The 20,489-nt window shown below is 29.9% G+C and overlaps 1 protein-coding gene and 1 pseudogene across 1 annotated transcript; one reads left to right on the forward strand and one right to left on the reverse strand.

Annotated features, from left to right (window-relative positions):
- Positions 1-133: 133 nt before the first annotated feature.
- LOC130815863 (uncharacterized) lies at positions 134-2,960 on the reverse strand (annotated as a pseudogene).
- A 9,823-nt stretch (positions 2,961-12,783) lies between these two features.
- On the forward strand, positions 12,784-20,404 carry LOC130815408 (auxin efflux carrier component 2). Its single transcript, XM_057681871.1, has 7 exons — positions 12,784-13,634; positions 16,156-16,906; positions 17,746-18,001; positions 18,318-18,403; positions 19,122-19,279; positions 19,432-19,508; positions 20,104-20,404. Exons 1-7 carry the CDS (start codon positions 13,062-13,064, stop codon positions 20,168-20,170), a joined length of 1,968 nt encoding a protein of 655 aa, XP_057537854.1. The 5' UTR covers positions 12,784-13,061; the 3' UTR covers positions 20,171-20,404.
- Positions 20,405-20,489: the final 85 nt, after the last annotated feature.

Raw genomic sequence — 20,489 nt, forward strand, 5'->3', positions numbered from 1 at the left:
ACTTTGATGTTGAAATTAAAAATTTTAAAATGATTGACTTATATATTTAAGGTTATAGTCTTGTAAGTAGAAGTTAATTAGTTTAGTGTCAAAATTAATCACAATTAGGTAAAAGTCAAAAATTTTATTTATTTATTTTTTTTCTTACTTCAACTAGAATTTAAGTTTTTTGATTTCAACAAAAAAACAAGTGGTAAACACAATTTCAAAAAACAAATAAAATTAATATGTTTAAAAAAATCGTGTTAAGAGTCATTTGAGGCTCAAAACACATGCAAAAAATAAAGTAAACAAAAGAAAAAAAACGAGGAATAGATATGTTCCAAACTTAATTTAGATTTCATTATCAAAAAAAGCATTCTATATTTTATGATATGTTAACAACTTATTATAGATACTATATGGTGTATTTTCATTTGTTACGGAGCATCGCCTTCTTGGCACCATTAAAAGACTAAATGCAAACTTTGTAACTTGTAAGTGATCATCCCACTTTTTAGACTTAACAATCAGTTCATCAACATAGTGTTTGATTACTTTATGCATCAAGTCCTCAAATATCTTTAGCATAGCACTCTTACACGTTGCTCTTACATTCTTCAACCCAGAAGGGATAACGTCGTAGCAAAATAACCCTTTTAGGGCGGAGAAAGTTGTCACCTCTTGATCTTCAGGAGCCCTGTGTGTCGTGAACTCGTGGTGCAATCCATGAAGGCAATACTTCATGTCCATTGGAACCATTTCTCGTTCTCAAGGGAACAGTTTTTGATATCCATATTGGATACTTGACTGCTCAGATGATACCGTTGTTTTGCTAGTAGATGAACATCAACTTTTGAATCAAGTCCAGACATCTCTTTGTAGCTCCATATGCATGCAAAGGCATCTTTAAGAAGCATTTTTATTCTTCTCCTTGGAAAAATGAGTAACTAACATACAACAGATGTGATCATGTGACTCTTCAATTGTTCCAATATTTAAGTTCTTCAAGTCACAAGCAGTGGCATAACCACCATCTTCAAGGGTTTTAGGAGTATCCTCTGTCTCACTTCCTTCTCAGAGTTTGAGCATTCTTGCTTAGTTATGTGATATGAAATCGCAATTTACCAAAACTTATGAAATTACGAATGGAAAACTCTAACCACTCTATCCATCTACTTTTCTATTCGCACCATTATTTTTGGAACACACTGATAAGAGGCATTAACGAAGTGCATTCTTGGTGCTATAGTGGAACATGAGAAGCAAACCTAGTTGCTACTTATTCTCTTTCAATCACAAAGAATTAGTCTCTTTTTTCCTTTTAGTCTGTCCTATTGAATTTCCCCCATTCTATTTTTGGGTTTGACTCACACTCTTTCTTTAATTTTCATCCATACATTTAATCTAATTTTTCGTCTGCTCTACATATTTAATCCATTTTCCCATAGAATATACTTCTATTTTTTTTGCCACTTTTACTCATTTTTATGGCTTTCAACGCATTTGTACTTGAAGCTATTTCTCAAAGACAGAATACGTATCTACAAAACTACCCTAGACACCTGTTCATCTACCCTAGTCTAACAACATAGTTCAACTTCTTTATACCTTTTCTTAAAATCCAAGAAAATGTGAGCTACTAATAGATCCAGCAAGGAGCTAAAGGTGTGTCTAATCAGTATCCTAGATACATCTCATAAGACTTCCAGCATCATCAATGAGTACGACTAAGTCTCATGCCTAAGGACTAACATGCTACAAATAAAATCCAAGACACAGCTTATCAAACAACTTCTATAATGAATCAACACAATGCTTACATATTCATCCCATTATTCAGAAACCTGAAAGCCAAGGACATGTCTCAGAAAATGATGTATTATAAAGGCATGATGAAACACTTCACATCAAAAAAAGGTGTGATGGCACATCCAACAAGATGCAGGTCAAAACAGATGTTCTTATAAGATAAGCAAGTCTCCTGTTTTATGAGACCATAATGCATATATAAGCTTTGTTTTTTACATCCCTCTCAGAAAAGTGGAAAACCCAATCCAATTTTTAGCTTGAATTGCTTTAACATTGTTTTCTAATTAGAAGTCACACATCAAAACTCTACATATGCATCCAAGTTATTACAAAACTACACCTAAGAAATGAAATTACACTATGTTTGGGTAGCATTTTTGGAAGGAAATGAAGGGAAGGGAAGGGGAGGGTAGAGGATTCCTTTCAGATCTTTCTAATGACCATATCCATCCAATTTTCAACTTACTCAAGATAGAAAAACAATCAAATTATATATCATCCCTGCAAATAACCAGGAATTTTAATGCGGATAAAAAGCATACTCATAATATAAGCAATGACTATAGAACTAATTCCAGCTGACGCATACGAAATCCTGATAGTCCTAGCACGATTTTTGCCAAGAGCAAGATCCATGAGAACAATAACAATACCACCAAGAACAAACATGAATCCAGAAGATAATCCTTCAATGATGTATTGTCCAATAACACGACCAGAAAGGAACACCACTGGTTATACTGCACCAGTTACGCGATCTTGAGTTGACCCGATACCTGGTGGTTCGACGATAATGTCGTAGACGATTCCAGAGACGACCATGAAGTATGTGAGAAGGATGAAACAGAAAAAAGTCATGGAGGACGGGAGAGAGAAAATGACGGGAGTTTGAGGCGGACACGTGGGAGACGGAGGAAGGAAAAAGGGATGATTCGGAGAATGTGGAGAATTGGATCGTAAGAATCGAATGAATCTGAGGAAGATTGATTTGGGTTTGATAATTGATTGGTTAGAGTTTCTGATTTGATCGCCATTGTTACATAGCTGTTTGTTTCTTTGCTCTGATAATGTTAGTCTGTTAAGGGAGGGTTTTGCGGGATCACAAAAGGGTCAACTTTTTTCCGATTAGTTGAAGATGAGGTTGAATGCATATTAAATAGCGAATAAATAAAAGTATAAATAATTAATTTATTATGAGTAGGATATTCAGGCTTGCTCGCCCTATTTTATCGTCCTTCCCACACTAAATACGTAAAAGGGAGAGTAGTATTGACTATTGAGAAGGATAAACATACTATACTCTTTCTATTCTCTTCATCAATGAATTTGTTATTAAAAGTTAATGGGATATTTATAAAAAAATAAGTATATGAAAGATTTATGTTTATGTAATAAATTTTTTTAAAATTTAGGATTGTTTAAAATTGGATATTGATCGATTAAGATTCAGAAATCTGATTTTTTGAATAGTTAATTTAATTAACAATTGATAAGTTACATAACTTAATTGTAATTGAAAACTGTAAATATTAGCATGATTAAAAGCTTAAATTTTTTTTTTCTAAAAAATTAAAAAGAGGGAACAGTAGATATCCGATTTCACAAATAAAATCGGATATTCGGTTCGAATCATCCTGTTTCAAGGCAAGATACCAAATATTTCGGATTTGATAATTCAGATGGGATACTTATGTACACCACTAGATGAGATGACAAAAAAAATATCTAAATTTACAGATAAGATTAGAGGAAAATATGGTGTCGTTCACTAGATAAGAAATGTAACTTTTATGCCAGATGCACACAAACATTACAATTTAACTCAATGACACAGAATTGAGTATAATTATAATAAAACATGAAATACATCTAATAATACCGTATACACTACGGGTGTTCAAAATATATGCTCGAGATATCTGATTTTTAAATCGGATCATATTGGATCCGGTTATTGATAAAATCGGATATTCAAAGTTTAAAAAATAAGCTTAATTAAAGAAAGAAAACGAAATGAATTTGAATAATTATGTGTAAAAAACGATTTTTTAAAAAAAATTAAAAAATGTAAGAATTTAAAAACTGGATATTCGGTATCCGATTTTGATTATATCGGATATCCGAATTTCGAATATTTAATTTTTTCAACTGAAACCGGATCATAATGTTCAATATCCAAAAAATCGAATATCCGAATGCGAATCAATTCGGTATTAGATTTTAAATCCTCTAATATGCACTACTCCAAAAGCACCACAATCGGTAAAACAAATTACCCAAAATGTTTTAGGAACTAAATAGGTTTTCCAACATTGCTCATACCTTAATGAGTAAGCTAAATCAATGGGTAACCTCCCGTTCCCCAATCTGTGTTCCTATTTCCTTGTTCCATGTGGATCACATTGATGGGCAATGTTGTGTCAAGAATCAATTATCTTTGTGTGGGAGATATTATTGTTCATGTCATTGCTCATTTTATTGCTTGCATACTAAAATATGATGAAGAGTGTGCATAGCATATGAGAGAATGAGGTTTGGATTACTTCATGAAATGAGCTTAAAGGATGCTTCAAACAAGACAATGAGTAAAATAAACAAGACAAGAAGGTGCAAGAGAGCAACCTTAAACGAGTCAAAGGGTGTAGGAAACATGCCTTAAACGTGTGTGTAGGGGCATAATTAACTTTTTCTGTTTTGCTCGATAGTTGGTGGGCAAGATTTTATAATATGCTAGGGTTATTTTAAATGTTTAGGGGAAAATCAGATTTAGAATGGGTAAGTGGATGCTAATACAAGGAAAAAGGGGTTTGAGATACCTAGAGTGCTTTTGTATTTGAGCTTGTGATCTCCATCAAAGGTTAGACCTTTAAGCCTGAGAGGTTGTTCTTAGGATTGATCATGCGTCAAGTCTGATCGAATCTTGACCCAGATATAGGTCTATAACGAATTTAAAATTGATTTTGGATTGTATAATAAGTTGGGTCTAGCGCGAATCTGACGGGTCTGGGATGAGTATAGTGGCTTTAAGTCTTAAATTGGTCCAAAAAGAGGGTCAGATATAGGTCTGGGTCTGAAGACTCTAAATCCAGACTCAATCCATTTATTTTTTTGGACTCAGACCTGAGCTCGAATTCGGTGGGTCTTAAAAAATAAGATCACAATCCAAAAAATAGGGGCAAATCTGAGGCAGTTTGACTATAATTTTAGACTCATAACAATCCCTAGTTGTTCTCAAGCATTGTGAAAGTTATTTCATTATTGTATTGTTGAATTATTATTAATGTTTTGATATATACAATCTACTTTGAGTGGAGTGTGTAAAACCCCTTAAACTTTAACCTAGACGGAAGCCACAAAATGAGGTTGGGGCGTTGTATTTTCTACATTTGGTGTAATGAATTTGTTTTATATTTCTACGTATGATAATGATAAACTTGTTTCATGCGAATGGATTATTGGAGCTCTCAAGGCAAGTAATAATAGTAAGTCAAAATGATACTTATTATAATATTCTCACTGGAGTAAAGAATGGTCTTCTCTAAAAGGTTTGAATGTATCAAAACTAACGCTGTGAACAGGATAATATAGTTGGAAATGGGCAAGTTCAGACTTCAGACTTTAAATTTCAAATTTCAAAGAGATAAGAAACATAGCTGAGTGCTTCATTTGTCTTAAAATTGATATAGAGAATCTTGGTCAACTAATTAATATATCAATAAAATACTTATATGCGATTATTATTGTAAACCAAAACTCAACGAGTGTTATGTGAGACCGCCTAATAACACGTGTAAACAGCTTTAAAAAATATTTTTTACTTAAATAAATTTTTTGTAGAAATTTCACATGGTAACCCTAAGGTTTACCAAATTCTTTCTCAGTGGCTTTGTTACACTTGTACATTTGAAAACGTTAATTATAAAGCTTAAACCTTGTTGTACGCCTATTTATTCGTTTCATCCGATCAAATTACATCAATTTTTTAAATTTCGCCCAAAACATAAATCTTAATTTTCCCATATTTCCTTCAAATCACATTTTTCCCCAAATTCAAACCCTAGTTTTTTTTAATTCTCTTCTACTATCAAATTATAAAATGCTGCAATTTAATCTGGTGAAACAAATAAATAAGCGTACAACAAGGTTTAAGCTTTCTAATTGACGTTTTCAAATGTTTATGTGTAAAAAGGTCACGGAGAAAGAATTTATAGTAAATCTTAGGGTTACCGCGTGGATTTTCAAAAAGCTTTGGTTAACACGTGGAAAATCCAATACCTCATGGTTACCACGTGGGATTTCTCAAATTTTTTTAAAAAATAGTTTCTAGAGTTGTCACTAAGGCTTGAAATGGACGTCTTAGATCTTAGATAAGACATTTAAAGTATTAAAAGTTTGGAATTTAGGACTTTAAAACCAATAAATAGTCATATCTTAAAATAGATAATTTGAGCTCTTGATGGAGAAAAATCATGACTTAAAATAGAGAATTTAAGTTTTAGAGTATGAATTTTAAGCTTTAAAACGAATATTTTATCGGTTAGAGTAGTTGATTAAATAAAAAATAAACATAAAAAATCTTGATGAATAAAGGTTTAAAAAGAGTAAAATATTTTTAGTCTTAAAATGAATATTTTAAATCTAAAATCCAACATTTTAATTTCGAAATAGACTTGGCCTTTAATTTAAGATGGAGGGATCTTGGTCTTCTAATAAAATATGAAGGCAACCATGTGATTTGTGATTCATTCATTTCACCAACGGTCTTCATTTTACATTCGTTCAAAATTAATCCAAGGGTAAACACTTAAATATCACTAATTTTCACTTAATTCTCTGACACAATTGTCTGTGTACGAACACAGATTGTTTTCATGAGTTAATTTATTGACATGTATTAAAAATTAACGTGATAAAAATTTAAATATTTAAATTTATCTAATTTTTGTATTAAAATGAAATAATTAATGTTATGCCTATGAACGAAGGTTGAAGAGAACATCTATCTAGATTTAAACTTGTGAGATCATGACCATCTTTCACGTTAATTTCGTAATACCTTGTTATTAACAATAATTCTTAATTAATAACCGTAATTTTTAATTTCTCGTAAAAAATAAAAAATAATACTCCTTCCAATTCAGCACTAACGTCCCATTTGATTTTTGGACACTATTCATCTCTTACTCTTAATTTATATTTTATTATTAATCTATAAGTTAAAATATAGTCATGTGAAATTTTGTTTGATTTGTTTCAATGCAAGAATTATTCATATCAACTTTTCATAATTTTTAATAATGCACAATTAGAGATATTAAGAATTGAATAAATGCATTGGATAGAGTGCATAAAGTAAATGGGACATTAGTGGTAAATTTGAGGGAGTAATAATAAAATAAATAAAATCAAAAAAGATAAATTAAAATCACAAAATTTTCCCCCTATCAAATCCTAATACAAAAAAGTGATTTGTTAACTTTACAAATCACCGTTATTTACTAAGACCTCCTCTATCATTCAATATAGTAGTAAGAAGGTCACAGAATTTATAGAAAATCCTAATCAATCACTGTGATTTGTGAATCACCAAAAGACAAAAAATACACTAATAAAATAAACAAACATAAAAAGATAAATTACAATTTTTAAGATGTCTATCGTCCTATTAAATCTCTCTATATAGATGTAATTTGCTAAGTGAGCAAATAGTAATCATTAACTTAGAGTTGCTCCAGGATTTACTACACGTAAGTCGTAATACGAGTAGTAATTACTCCTAATTAGTAGTTACTTGCCTGCCTCTGCGGCACTGCAAATGTAGCGGCACATGAACTGCTACCGAGACTTGCTCCCCATTTTTTTAAAGATACTTCGTCTATTTCATTTCAAAGTTTCATTTAATTTTTATGTGTTTTTCGATATACTAATTCAATATTAATAGAGATTTTTATATATAATTAAAAATTATAAAAATTAAATATTAATAAAATACGAAACAATTTTTCTTCGTTAGGCCGACACAAAACCACCCCCATTTCTCTGAAAAGTGCGACAAATGTTTGTTCTTCGCATTTCGGCCATGGCAAATTTAACATTTTTTTGTAGGGTTAAATTATTAATACTTATGTCAATTGTAAGTACTGCAATCTCTTATTACTCCCTCTATTTTTTTTCTTTCCATTACTTTTTGTACAGTTTTCAATATAAATTTTAAACCTCAATATCTCTAAATACATATAATAAAAAATTATAAAAACACATAATAAAAACCTATATATTAAGACTAATATAACAAAATCTCACATGAACATATTTTATCTTTTAAATATATATCAAAAATATTAATTAAATTTCTCTCTGCTTAACATGAAATATTTTAAATAGGAAGAATTAATATTAGAGTATGGAGGGAGTATTTATTATGGTTATAATATTAGTATTTGTAAATTGCTTAAAAATTAGGAAAGGGAAAGTCAGATCCAACAATGATTATAATAATAATAATAATAATTTCTGTCAAAAATATGATAAAGATACTTTGTAATTAGTGGGAATCTGCTAAAAATTGTTGGGACTTGGGTACAATGTTTTCAGAGGCTAGCAAGTAGCAACAGAACCATGCATCTTAACTTAAATTCCAGAGACAAAGTTGTTCGGACAAGCCAACATTTTTTTTTCCATTCTTTTAATTAAAGTGTTTCAGAAAATTATCAAGCAATACAAAACCATCACATTGTTCATATCCCAATTGTCTATTGTTGATTAGTTTTATTTTATACTCTATTTTCTTTTTCTTTTTCTTATTTTTCTAAGTGCAACTTTTACAAAGTTTTTGTATTAAGAATTTTTCTATTTTGAAATATGTTTTTACAAAAGTTGTCGCACTTTTTGTTTATAAAAACAATATTAATTAATAGTGTTCATGTACAAAAAAAAAATGTGATATTTGCTTTTCAATTTAGATAAAACTTAAATTTTTTCACAGAAATAAATTTTTTAATTTATTACATAGTAGGTTGAGGGAAAGGAAGATTTACGTGAAGATCGAACACATAAGCTTACATGCATGAAGAAAGCAATAATAAAAAAATCTGATTCCCATGTGTAGATGAAAATTAATTTCCTATTTAGAAAAGAAATTTGAATCAAAAAACGAATGAAACATGAACGGCCCGTTTGGTACATGGTATTAGAGGACGGTAATGGTAATAAAATTAAGTAATAAAAAATTTGGTTGTTTGGATGCCTTCAATGATAATGGATGGTAATAAAATAAGGTAATGAAATTACCAAAAAGGGCCATTTTTATTACCATCAAACACCCTGGTATTAGGCTGTAATGGTAATGAAGTATTACTGTGGTAATAAAATAAAGTAATGTTGTTTCGAGCTGAAGAAAAAAATAATGAAGAAAAAAAGGTAATGTATGTAATTATCCAAAAAAATATTATTATTAAAAAAAGAATCATTGGATAGAATAATTTAGATACAATAATGCTTTTAGATACAAATATACGATAATGAAACTAAGAGTCATTACTATTTTTTATTACTAACAACCAAATGCAATCAATGGAATATTATCTTCCATTACCATTCTTTAGTCATGCACACCAAACAAAAGAATCTTTATTACCAATTCTCATATCCATTCCTTCATTACTATTGCCATTACAACATTTCATTCTCATTACTTCATTATCATCAACCAAACGGACCGAAAAGAATTACAAGTGTATTTGTATGACAAATTGCACCAAATCACTTGCCCGGTCCAACATTAAAGAATGAGTGGTTATTTGGTTTTGAATTTGCTTGTTGTTGCCCTAAACCTTGGTGATGAATTATTACGATGAGGATCGTCTCCTGTATGTTAGCGTCGTCGTCTATGCTAATTTTATTTTATAGATCCATTACAATTTAAGAAAAAAATCTTCCGTTTAATTTACTATTTTAACGTTTTTATCCTTATTAAATATTAGTTATTGTCTTTATAATTCACCCTAAACAACCATTTTTGTGTTCTCAAATGTTTAATTTATCATTTTAACATTTAATTCATCAATGCTCTTAAATGTTGTAACAATATTATTTTCATTCAAATTGTTGGCATTTTTGACTAAAGGTGCCTTAAGCGCTACTCCCTCCGTTCTATTTTGTTCTTCTCACATTTTCCATTTGGAAATTTTAAAATGTTATTCTTATTTATATCAATCTATTTTAGTAGCCAACAGAATTTAAGGAAATTATTACACTTACACTTTAATCTATAGAAATTAATTTACATTTTAAACCCAATGTTTTTACTTTATGTATACCCAATGAAATTTAGTGACATTATTACACTTACACTTTGATCAATAAAATATTTATTTTTTATATTATTTTACCCACTCTCATAGCATCTATTGTGGAATTATTGTTTATCTTGATTTCTACTCATATTCCAAATGGGAAGATAAAAAAAGAACGGAGGGAGTATTACGTAAGTCATAATGTTTACTTATGACTTAACTAGAATTATAAAATTCAAAAGGTGCATTTCAAGCTCTATATATACATGTGCTTAACTAGGGTAAGTTATAAAGAAAACAATTTGAATGAAAACAAAATTGTTGCGCTTTGATGAATTAAATGGTGAATTAAATGTCACAATGGTGAATTAAACATTTGAGAACATAAAAATTATTTAAGGCAAATTTTTATAAAGACAACAACCAACACTTAATAAGGGTAGAAACGTTAAAATGGTGAATTAAACGAAAATTGACAAGATTTTAACGGAAAATGCTATGACCGCTAGATAAGGCATAAACTGGATGCTACCATGTAGAAAAATTTTACAAAAGTGCTACCACTAGCGTTTCATGAAAGTTCGCACTACAACATAATTTGCTTTTAGTGGGATATATTTAGCGACATTTAATTTAAATGTCGCTATTTCAAAATTCTAATAGTATATATAGGATTTAGTGACATTTATTAGACTCTTTAGCTACATAATAAAAAATCACACTAAAGCTTTTTGCGACATAGGATCTAATGGCATTTGTCTAGTGACATTTGTCACAAATGCCACTATAGTCTATAATAACAATTACATATGCCACTAAAGACTAAATAAAGTGTCGCTAAATCACTTTATAGTGAAACTTAAAATAAAATTAATAATTATTATACTAAAAATATGAATCAGTGGCATTTTTTAATGCCACTAAATTTTATGTCACAAAAAGTTTAATTTGTTGTAGTGTCAATGCTACCATGTAGAATTTTCCTTTATAGTACTTAGTTGCTTTCGTGTAAGTTAGTATACATGTGTATGCGGTAATTCAAACAATAAATAAAATAAGTACAATATTTTTGGGAACCTCGGATTATGGGGCCCTGTGTTTGTAGATTGCTTTTCCTATTTGACTTGTCCGAGGCCTGCCTCTAATTTTCGAGTCTAAGTCTAATTTTTTTGAGAATCAATGAATCTGTTCGAGGTTGAGATCAAAAATATAAATAAGTCTGATTTAAGGCCCAACTCATTATGCTACCCAAAATTAATTCTAAATTATTTCTAAATCTATTTTACATTTTTTTCGTATCAAGTAGTAATTAAATTCCATTCTTATTATGAATTAATCTGCATGTAGTTTCTAGGTATCTGCGAGTGGATATCGTATATCTTAATAGGGTGGTGAGCCAATTATATACGTAATGAATGGAGTACCTCTTATTAACTATACTTATTTCAAATGCAAATACTACCATTAAGTAAAGATTAGTAGACAAAACAATCTTTAATAGATATTCATCACAGTCTAGAATCTTATCATGCTACAACTTGGACATAATAATAATTAAATATTTAGGAGATAAATGCCTACTTAATTTACATGATTATTGTTAACAATAGTGAAGCAAGTCAAAGTGAGACAACCAAGAAAATTATACATTGTATTTTTAACCAAAAAATATCCAGCTTCATATTCATTGAGTGAGCCGGGCCTTGAACTTCTTCCCTTAGGGAACCTATATTTGATAAATATTTTCTATTAATATTAAATTGTATATTCTGCAATTTAGACATTGCTGATTTACTTGAGTTGTTCCTCTTTAATTCACCTAATTTTTACTGATTTAACTGATTTTTACAAATTGAATATTTATCCATTAAAACTGACTTTTCCTGATTGTAACTAATTTTCACTCATTGAAATGGATCAAAATCGATTTTTATTGATTGTAATTGATTTTTAGTTTTAAGTTATAAATAAAGTATACGTTTTAAAATCGATCTTAGCTAATTTTTATTGATTGAATTTTTAGTCATCAAAATTGATTTTTACTGATTGTAACTAATTTTACTCATTGAAACTAATTTTTACTAATTGTACTTAATTTTTACTTATAAGTTATAACTAAATTATACTGATTTTTACCTATTTGAGCTAATATTTACTAACCAAAACTGATTTTTACTTATGAAAATTGCTTTTTTTGATTACTTATTCTTTAAGATGCAGAACTAAACATGGTATTCATGAGATATTCATTAACATATAATTTTGGTTCATAGGTACCCTGGCACTCCTTTTGAAAATAAATTCATCAATATTTACAGGGTCTTTGCCCACTTAAAAAAATTCAAAAAAATGTTTAATATTGGCGACGAGCTGGCTACGGCCCTATGCCATAGCCCACTCAAAAAAAATAAAATTTTAAAAAATATTTAATTTGGGCGACGAGCTAGCTACGGGAAATGGCCATCGCCCTACACTGTTTTCTAAAAAGAAACGTTTGAAAAGAGTGGCGACGAGCTGGCTACAAGAATTTGCCGTCCCCATTTTCCCAAAGTCTTATAGTGATGACTTTTTCGTCGCCTGTCCGTCGCCATTGGCAATAAACAGATGTCACCTTTTAGTCATTGTCATTTTAACATTTATTTGCCTTAAATAATTATAAAATTGACTGTTCGATCCATTTTATACTCACGAATCCTATATTCACCCATACTTAAATCATAAAGAATGTACATTGAAAACACATCCCGCTTCACCCGATTCTTTCCACTTCTTTTCTGAGCATTCTGCTAAACTCCTACACATTACAGCTATCACCCCAAAATATACCAATTAAACTACTCCAACCCCATTAAATAAAATCACCCATTCATATTATTTCACACCCTACTCCAAACCCATCTTCACCATGACAATAGCTTAAACCATACTCATTCTCCGTTAAAAAGCCAACCACTATAGAATTACCCAGATCAAAAAATGATCACAGGAAAAGACATATACGATGTATTCGCCGCCATAATACCATTATACGTAGCAATGATCTTAGCATACGGTTCAGTACGATGGTGGAAAATCTTCACACCAGATCAATGTTCAGGAATCAACAGATTTGTAGCAGTTTTTGCAGTCCCACTTTTATCATTTCATTTTATATCAACAAATGATATTTACAAAATGAACTATCATTTTATTGCAGCAGATTGTTTACAAAAAGTGGTGATTTTGGGTGCACTTTTTTTATGGCTTATAATAACAAAAAAAGGGAGTCTTGAATGGATGATTACACTTTTTTCTTTGTCTACTTTGCCTAATACACTTGTGATGGGTATTCCACTTTTAAAGGCTATGTATGGGGATTTTAGTGGGAGTTTAATGGTACAAATAGTGGTTTTACAGAGTATAATATGGTATACTCTTATGTTGTTTTTGTTTGAGTTTAGAGGGGCTAAGTTGTTGATTTCTGAACAGTTTCCTGAGACTGCTGCTTCTATTACTTCTTTTAGGGTTGAGTCTGATGTCGTTTCTCTTAATGGTAGGGAGCCTTTGCAGGTATACACCTCTTGCCCTCCTTTTTTATCATTTTATTTTATTACAAATTGTTGACTGAGAAGGTCTCACCGTGAGACGTGTTCGGTGAAACTTTTTGGCATGATAAATCTTTTATATGGACTCATCTCACGGTGAGACGGTCTCATACAAGAGGGGCTGTTTTTTGCTTTCACTTTATTTGGATCTTAATTAAGTTTTTTAAAATGAGAATCGAGTCTTGTCTTAATTGGAACTTGGATCAAGTTGTTAGAGTATATAACTATCAAGAAACCAAATAAATTAAAAGTTTAAACTGATGGTTGAGACTTCAACCTCCAAAATATGTTATATACTCTAACAAAACCCTTCATACAACAGCCCTTTGAGTTAGAAGTGTGGATGCAACGCACGTCTTCCTCATAACTGGTGCTAACTATATTCCACTTTAAATGAAAGGTGATTGATATTCGAACTCATGACTTTTTGTCACTGGCTTCTGATACCATGTCAAGAAATCAACTCAACCAAATGTTTAATTTGATGCATGATTAAAGCCCAAAATATATTATATACAAGTATCGTTATTTCTAGACATGATCTTGGGATCAAAAATCATCTAGCTTTTTTCTTCACTCAATCTGCCCTATAATCCAAAAAAAAATTATTCTAAAACAATTACTATACTTTATTGTATGGTGATGTATTTTAAGAAATTTTTTAGCTTTATTAAGCTACTAATTATAGCAATTTAAAGTTAAAGTGCTATGCCGAACATAGTTTTGTCAATAAAAAAATATATAAAAATATAAGTTTTTTATTTTTTAATATGCTTGTATGTTGAAAAATTTTTTTTGCTATATTTTAAATGACCTGTTTGTTCATTTTAAAAATCATATACTGTACTCCTAAAAGCTAGCATGAGAGATTTGTATTTCTAATTATATGGAGTAGTTGTTTTAGTATACAGAGTATAAAACTCTAAACATGATTATTTGTTTGCTAGAGAAGTACTTAGATCTAAAATATATATATATATATATATATATATATATATATATATATATATATATATATATATATATATATATATATATATATATATATATATTTAACTTTTTATTCATAATAATTTATTATTGCAGAAGGATTCTTTTGATAAGTCTCATATTTAAATATAAGGGTTTGTTTTTACCTCCTTAAACAACCGTATTTAAAAAGATTCTTCTAAATATTTTTTTTTATCTACATACATAAATTAATATAGATAAAATATGACTATATATAAAAGTATATAATTTAAGAGAATATTCTTAAATAAAGTTGTTTATATAAGGTAATTAATGCTAAAGACATAGCTTAAACAAACCGTTGGTAATTTTTTTTAATAACGTAAAAAGTCAAACATTATAAGTATTTTAATAGAAAAGAAATATGGACCAAGCGGAAACATTAAAGTTTTTCCTTGTACACATCTCTAGACATTGATAAATATTCCTCCATGTTTATTTAATATTCTCATTTTTATTTTAGCTAGTTATATTTGGTATGATCTCCTAAAAAATCTTTACTATTTATATCACATTGAATAAACATGATTGGATTAGCTTGTCCAACATAAATTTAACATTTTTTTTATTATAAATTTGTAATTGAATTTGTACACAAAAAACTCACATAAGAAATAAGAAAAAAGAAAAAGAGAGTTGAATGCACGTAAATCTTTAATGTGAGATTACATAAAGATTATTTCAACATTATGCTATACTTATGATTCCCGTGTACTCTAATTATTTGTCGTTAATTTTTTTTTAATATTCATGGTCTCACATTTTCTTCATTAACTTATCTCAACACCACTTTTTCAACATAAGATTTTAGATTCGATTGTCACCTGACCCAACCTTCCCTCAACCTACACTATGTTAGGCCATGACAGTTCATTACATAATCTCACCGTGGCCCACTCGTGTAGACACTGAACACCCATGGGCTCAGGCCCACAAACCAACGGGTCAAAAGCATTATTAACTTGCACATACACATGCATAGTGAGGTTCATTGTTTCCCAAAAACATATGGTATTAGAAGGATTACTTGCCAATCATTATATACAAGTCCACAACCCAATATTTTAGCGATATGGAATATTCCTCACATGTAAAGTATTTCCAACATACTTGACATAGTGTAGGCAGATTTCCTCTTCGCTTACCTGTTGGTGTTCTTGTTCTCTTGCTTTTTCTTGTTTCTATTATTATTATTATTATTATTATTATTATTATTATTATTATTATTGTTGTTGTTGTTTTCATTCTTATGTTTTTTAATTGTTGTTACTTATTTATTTTATCTATATGCATTTTATTTATCTTTCTCGTTGTAGAAACTCTTCTTAGTTTTTCTTGAGTTGGGAGACTCTTTTGGCCGCGCTCTCCTTTATGGGTATGAGTTGTCGCCGTTCTTCTCTCCCCAAACTCTAACCATAGTTTTCTATGAGGGGAATACACCAAGTATTATGATAATGATGTGATTTGAATAACAGGCAGATGCAGAAATAGGAGACGATGGAAAGCTACACGTAGTAGTAAGAAGATCAACAGCCTCAAGCATGGTATCAGGCTCTCATTACAACAAATCCCACATCCATTCCTTAACCTCAATGACTCCCCGTGCATCCAACCTTACAGGTGTCGAAATCTACAGCATTCAATCCTCACGTGAGCCTACTCCACGTGCTTCCAGTTTCAACCAAACTGATTTCTACGCCATGTTTGCCAGCAAAGCTGCTAGTCCAAGACATCCTGTTTACCCACAAGGTAGTGTTAGTGGGGATGTTTTTTCTTTGCAATCTTCTAAGGGTCCCACACCTAGAACATCTAATTTTGATGAAGAAATCATTTTTAGACAACAACAACAACAATTACAAGGTGGGAATAAGCGGAGGTTTGGGAGGAGTATGAGTGGGGAGTTGTATAATGGTAGTGGTGGTGGGTCTCTTCCTCCTTATCCGCCGCCCAACCCGACAATTGTGGGGACCACAAGTGGTGGTGGTGGGAGGAGGAAGGATTTGGTTGGAAATGGAAATAGTACACCTCCTAATAAGGAGTTGCATATGTATGTGTGGAGTTCGAATCAGTCACCCGTTTCGGAACATATGAAGAATTCTAATGTTATGAATAATAATAATAATAATAATAATAATAATAATAATAAAGGAGGGATGACTAATAATGACTTGGGGATTTTGGATTCTTCTAAGGCTGTGCTTCAACAAGAGATTGCTGCTGCTAGAGGTAATTAACACACTAATATAACATTGTTCATTTTTTTTTCTTATTTTGAATTTTTTTTGTTGTGCACATTTCTCCTTTTTTTTTTTCTTGATGGGGTATTATAAATATGTATAATCTGTCTGCTATCTCTTTCTCTAAGACAACCATAACTATGTGTGGGACTAGACTAATAACCATGAACATGACTATGATTTTTTTTATTACTTAAACAAACAATTTTAATAAATTGTTTTTACCATGTGGAATCTTTACTCCATATGTTTCTGTTTGATATTTGGATTGTCAATGTTAAACAACTTTATTTATTGTTTTATTAATCAAAATTCTAATTATATCTTATTTCTTACTCACTTTAGTTTTAACAATTTCTCCAATTAATATTCCACGTAGAAAAATCATTGTAAAATAGAGGGGAGTTGTATGTTCATGTACTTTGAAATCAATGCTATGATATTATTGTTATTGTTGGCAGTAAGCATAAATTAACTTTTGTAATAAATGACAATATATACACATCAAATGCTTAATTCAAATTAATTAATGACATGTTTGATAGTTTAGAATTCATTTTCAAATGCTGAATTGATCCAATTCGACTATGTTTGATAAATTTTGAGTTTGAAAATATGAAATTGATAAGGCAGTTCCATAGAATTTCAATGATAATGTAAAATGGACTAAGTATCAAAATTTAAAAACTTGAAGTTTATAAATATTATTTACAATTCTTAAATATAAATACCAAAATTAAATTTTCTATTTCAAATGAATTCTATACTGTTAAATGAGTTAAAAGAATGAGTTAAAAGTACTGAAAAGTAAAATGATGTGTCATGCAGCTGGGATGAACAATTTTCCAGAGAACACAAGTGAAAGTGGAAAAGGGAATGGAGATAAAATATCATCAGTATATAATGAGAAGAATAAAGTATTAGCAGATGACATGGAAGAAGGAAATGTAGAAAGGAAACACCAAATGCCACCAGCAAGTGTTATGACTAGACTCATTCTCATCATGGTTTGGAGGAAACTTATTCGTAATCCCAACACTTATTCTAGTCTTTTAGGTTTAACTTGGTCTCTTATTTCTTACAGGTACCTACCTATAACTTACCTGTTAGAGTATATAATATATTTTAAAGCCTTAATTATTAGCTTATGTTTTAAGTTGAGTTAGTTCTTTAACATGGTATCAGAGCAAGTTAAAGAACCAACTCAATTAAAAGTTTAAACTCATCCTTAAGATCCCAGAATATGTTATATACTCTAATAATACCTTTTTATTTTCTCTTTTCTTGGAAAATCTTTTTATAATTTTTTGTTTCAGTTTGTTTCTCACACTTTGACCGAGATTGTTAGTGAGAGCTTTTTGATTATTGTATGACAAACAAGGTGATTAAATGATGAACAGGTGGAACATTGAAATGCCCACAATAGTGAAAGGATCAATTTCAATTTTGTCAGATGCAGGTTTAGGAATGGCCATGTTCAGTCTAGGTACCCTTCTTTCAATTTCCTTTCATTAATATGGAAATATGGTGTCCCTTCTTCCACTTCTTTTTTTTGGGGGGTGTGGGCAATTATTTTGACATTCTATCCATTTATATTTACTGATAGAATATATAATAATTATAATAAGATCTCGACTATTAGTTTAAACTTTTAATTAAGTTGAATCTTTAACATGTTATGAGAAATCCAAATCATCATGATTTAAATTTTATTCATCCCTTTTATACTAGTCTTATCAAGTGGAATTTTTAAGTCAACGTATAAAGAATACTTGCATTATCAACTTTTCTAGTCTTAAAGACTCTTATGTAAGAGGACATGATAGATTATATAATTGTAAGATTAAATTATGTTTTTAGTGGATTTATTGACATTGACAATCTCACTTATTCTCAAATAAAAAGTAGAAAATCCCTTATAAAAATAAGAGGGATTGATTAGAGGCGGTGAAATGACTTATTCTTGAGAATCGATTCTTTTAAGATAAAATCAAAAACTACTATAAATAGTTTTTTTATTGGCTTAAGAGTTAGTTTAAAAATATTAATTTATGGATCGATACTTTCAAGTCAAATTAGGCAACAACTCCAGCCAACGTCAATCCGCGAAACATACTTACTAAGTATGGAAGAAACTAAAAACGAATTCATTAAAGTCCTTAATAATTAATTGTTGTTAATATTAAATCGGGAATGAATTGCAGGGTTATTCATGGCATTACAACCAAGAATGATAGCATGCGGAAAAAGAGTGGCAACATTTGCAATGGCAGTGAGATTCTTGACTGGTCCTGCCGTTATTGCTGCTACTTCTATCGCTATTGGACTTCGTGGTGTTCTTTTACACGTTGCTATTGTTCAGGTTCTTTTTTTATTCTTCTTTTTTCAATTTTTTATATTGTTAAATTCAAAGCTCAAATTAATTCCGAATCTATTGAATTCGACCCCACGAATTATAAATTTATTATTTATTTATTTATTTATTTTGTATTATTATTATTATTATTATTGTAGGCTGCTCTTCCTCAAGGTATTGTGCCTTTTGTGTTCGCTAAGGAGTATAATGTTCATCCAGATATTCTAAGCACAGCGTAAGTTGCATTTTTTAATTTGCTTTAGCTTGTCATCATACCATAACAAAAATTATAATATATTAGTTTTACTGGTCGTTTTTATATGGATTTTTCTTTTCTATTTATTTTAATTTTCTATCATTTCTGTTTGTTAATTTAGATTTTTCATATTCTTTTCCGCTACTGCTGTTTTGAAAGTTATTTTCGATCTTTCTCGTCCACTTTTTAAGTCTCTCGACCTACAACTTTCTAAATTTTTTAAGGCTTTTTTATTCCATCTTAACACACGTCCAAATTATTTTTCCAATTCACTTTCATCTTTACCTCAATATTTACAGCTCCTAACCCTTTCTTATGTATCCAAAGTATTTAAAGTATATATCCACTTTGAGCGATTATTTTTGTTGAAGTTTTATAGTGCCTTTTGTTATCTCGTTTGTGCTAAAATTACACTGCATAACTCTGGATATTCTTTTACTATTCGTATACTTCACCATTACCGTTTATTAATTCTCTCTTAGGAAGAAATAAATTAAAATTAAAATTTTCTTTTCCTTAAAAGATTAACTCACACTAGAATAATCTAATACTTTTTACTTTTAATTGCATGCAGGGTTATATTTGGAATGTTGATTGCCTTACCCATCACAATATTATACTACGTGCTTCTTGGACTATAATCATGGATATAGCTTATAATGGATTTAAGTGAACCTATCAAGAAGACAAGGGATCATACATTAATAATTGACAAAAATATTTAATGTTAATTGAAGTGAATTTTGAAAAATCAATATTTGAATTCAATATAGATTTTAAAAGATAGTACTACAACATTTTTGTTTAATTTAGTCATCTTTTAGATTGATCTTTGATTATTTCTCAGTCACAAAATTTAATAAAAGTGTAAATCTAGTTGTTTAGTTACAAATTTAGAGCAGTCGAAAATGGAGTGAACAATAGTATTATTGTATTGTACCACATGCATGCAATTTTAGA

This window comes from Amaranthus tricolor, chromosome 6 (assembly GCF_026212465.1).
Source record: "Amaranthus tricolor cultivar Red isolate AtriRed21 chromosome 6, ASM2621246v1, whole genome shotgun sequence".
In the NCBI taxonomy this organism is placed as follows: domain Eukaryota; kingdom Viridiplantae; phylum Streptophyta; class Magnoliopsida; order Caryophyllales; family Amaranthaceae; genus Amaranthus; species Amaranthus tricolor.

Bases quoted from the DNA above. Each gene is read 5' to 3' on its own strand.
- LOC130815408 (XM_057681871.1), top strand. From the start codon at position 13,062: ATGATCACAGGAAAAGACATATACGATGTATTCGCCGCCATAATACCA. The intron at 19,280-19,431 runs GTTCTTTTTTTA...TTATTATTGTAG, and splicing joins TACACGTTGCTATTGTTCAG to GCTGCTCTTCCTCAAGGTAT. The intron at 19,509-20,103 runs GTAAGTTGCATT...AATTGCATGCAG, and splicing joins CCAGATATTCTAAGCACAGC to GGTTATATTTGGAATGTTGA.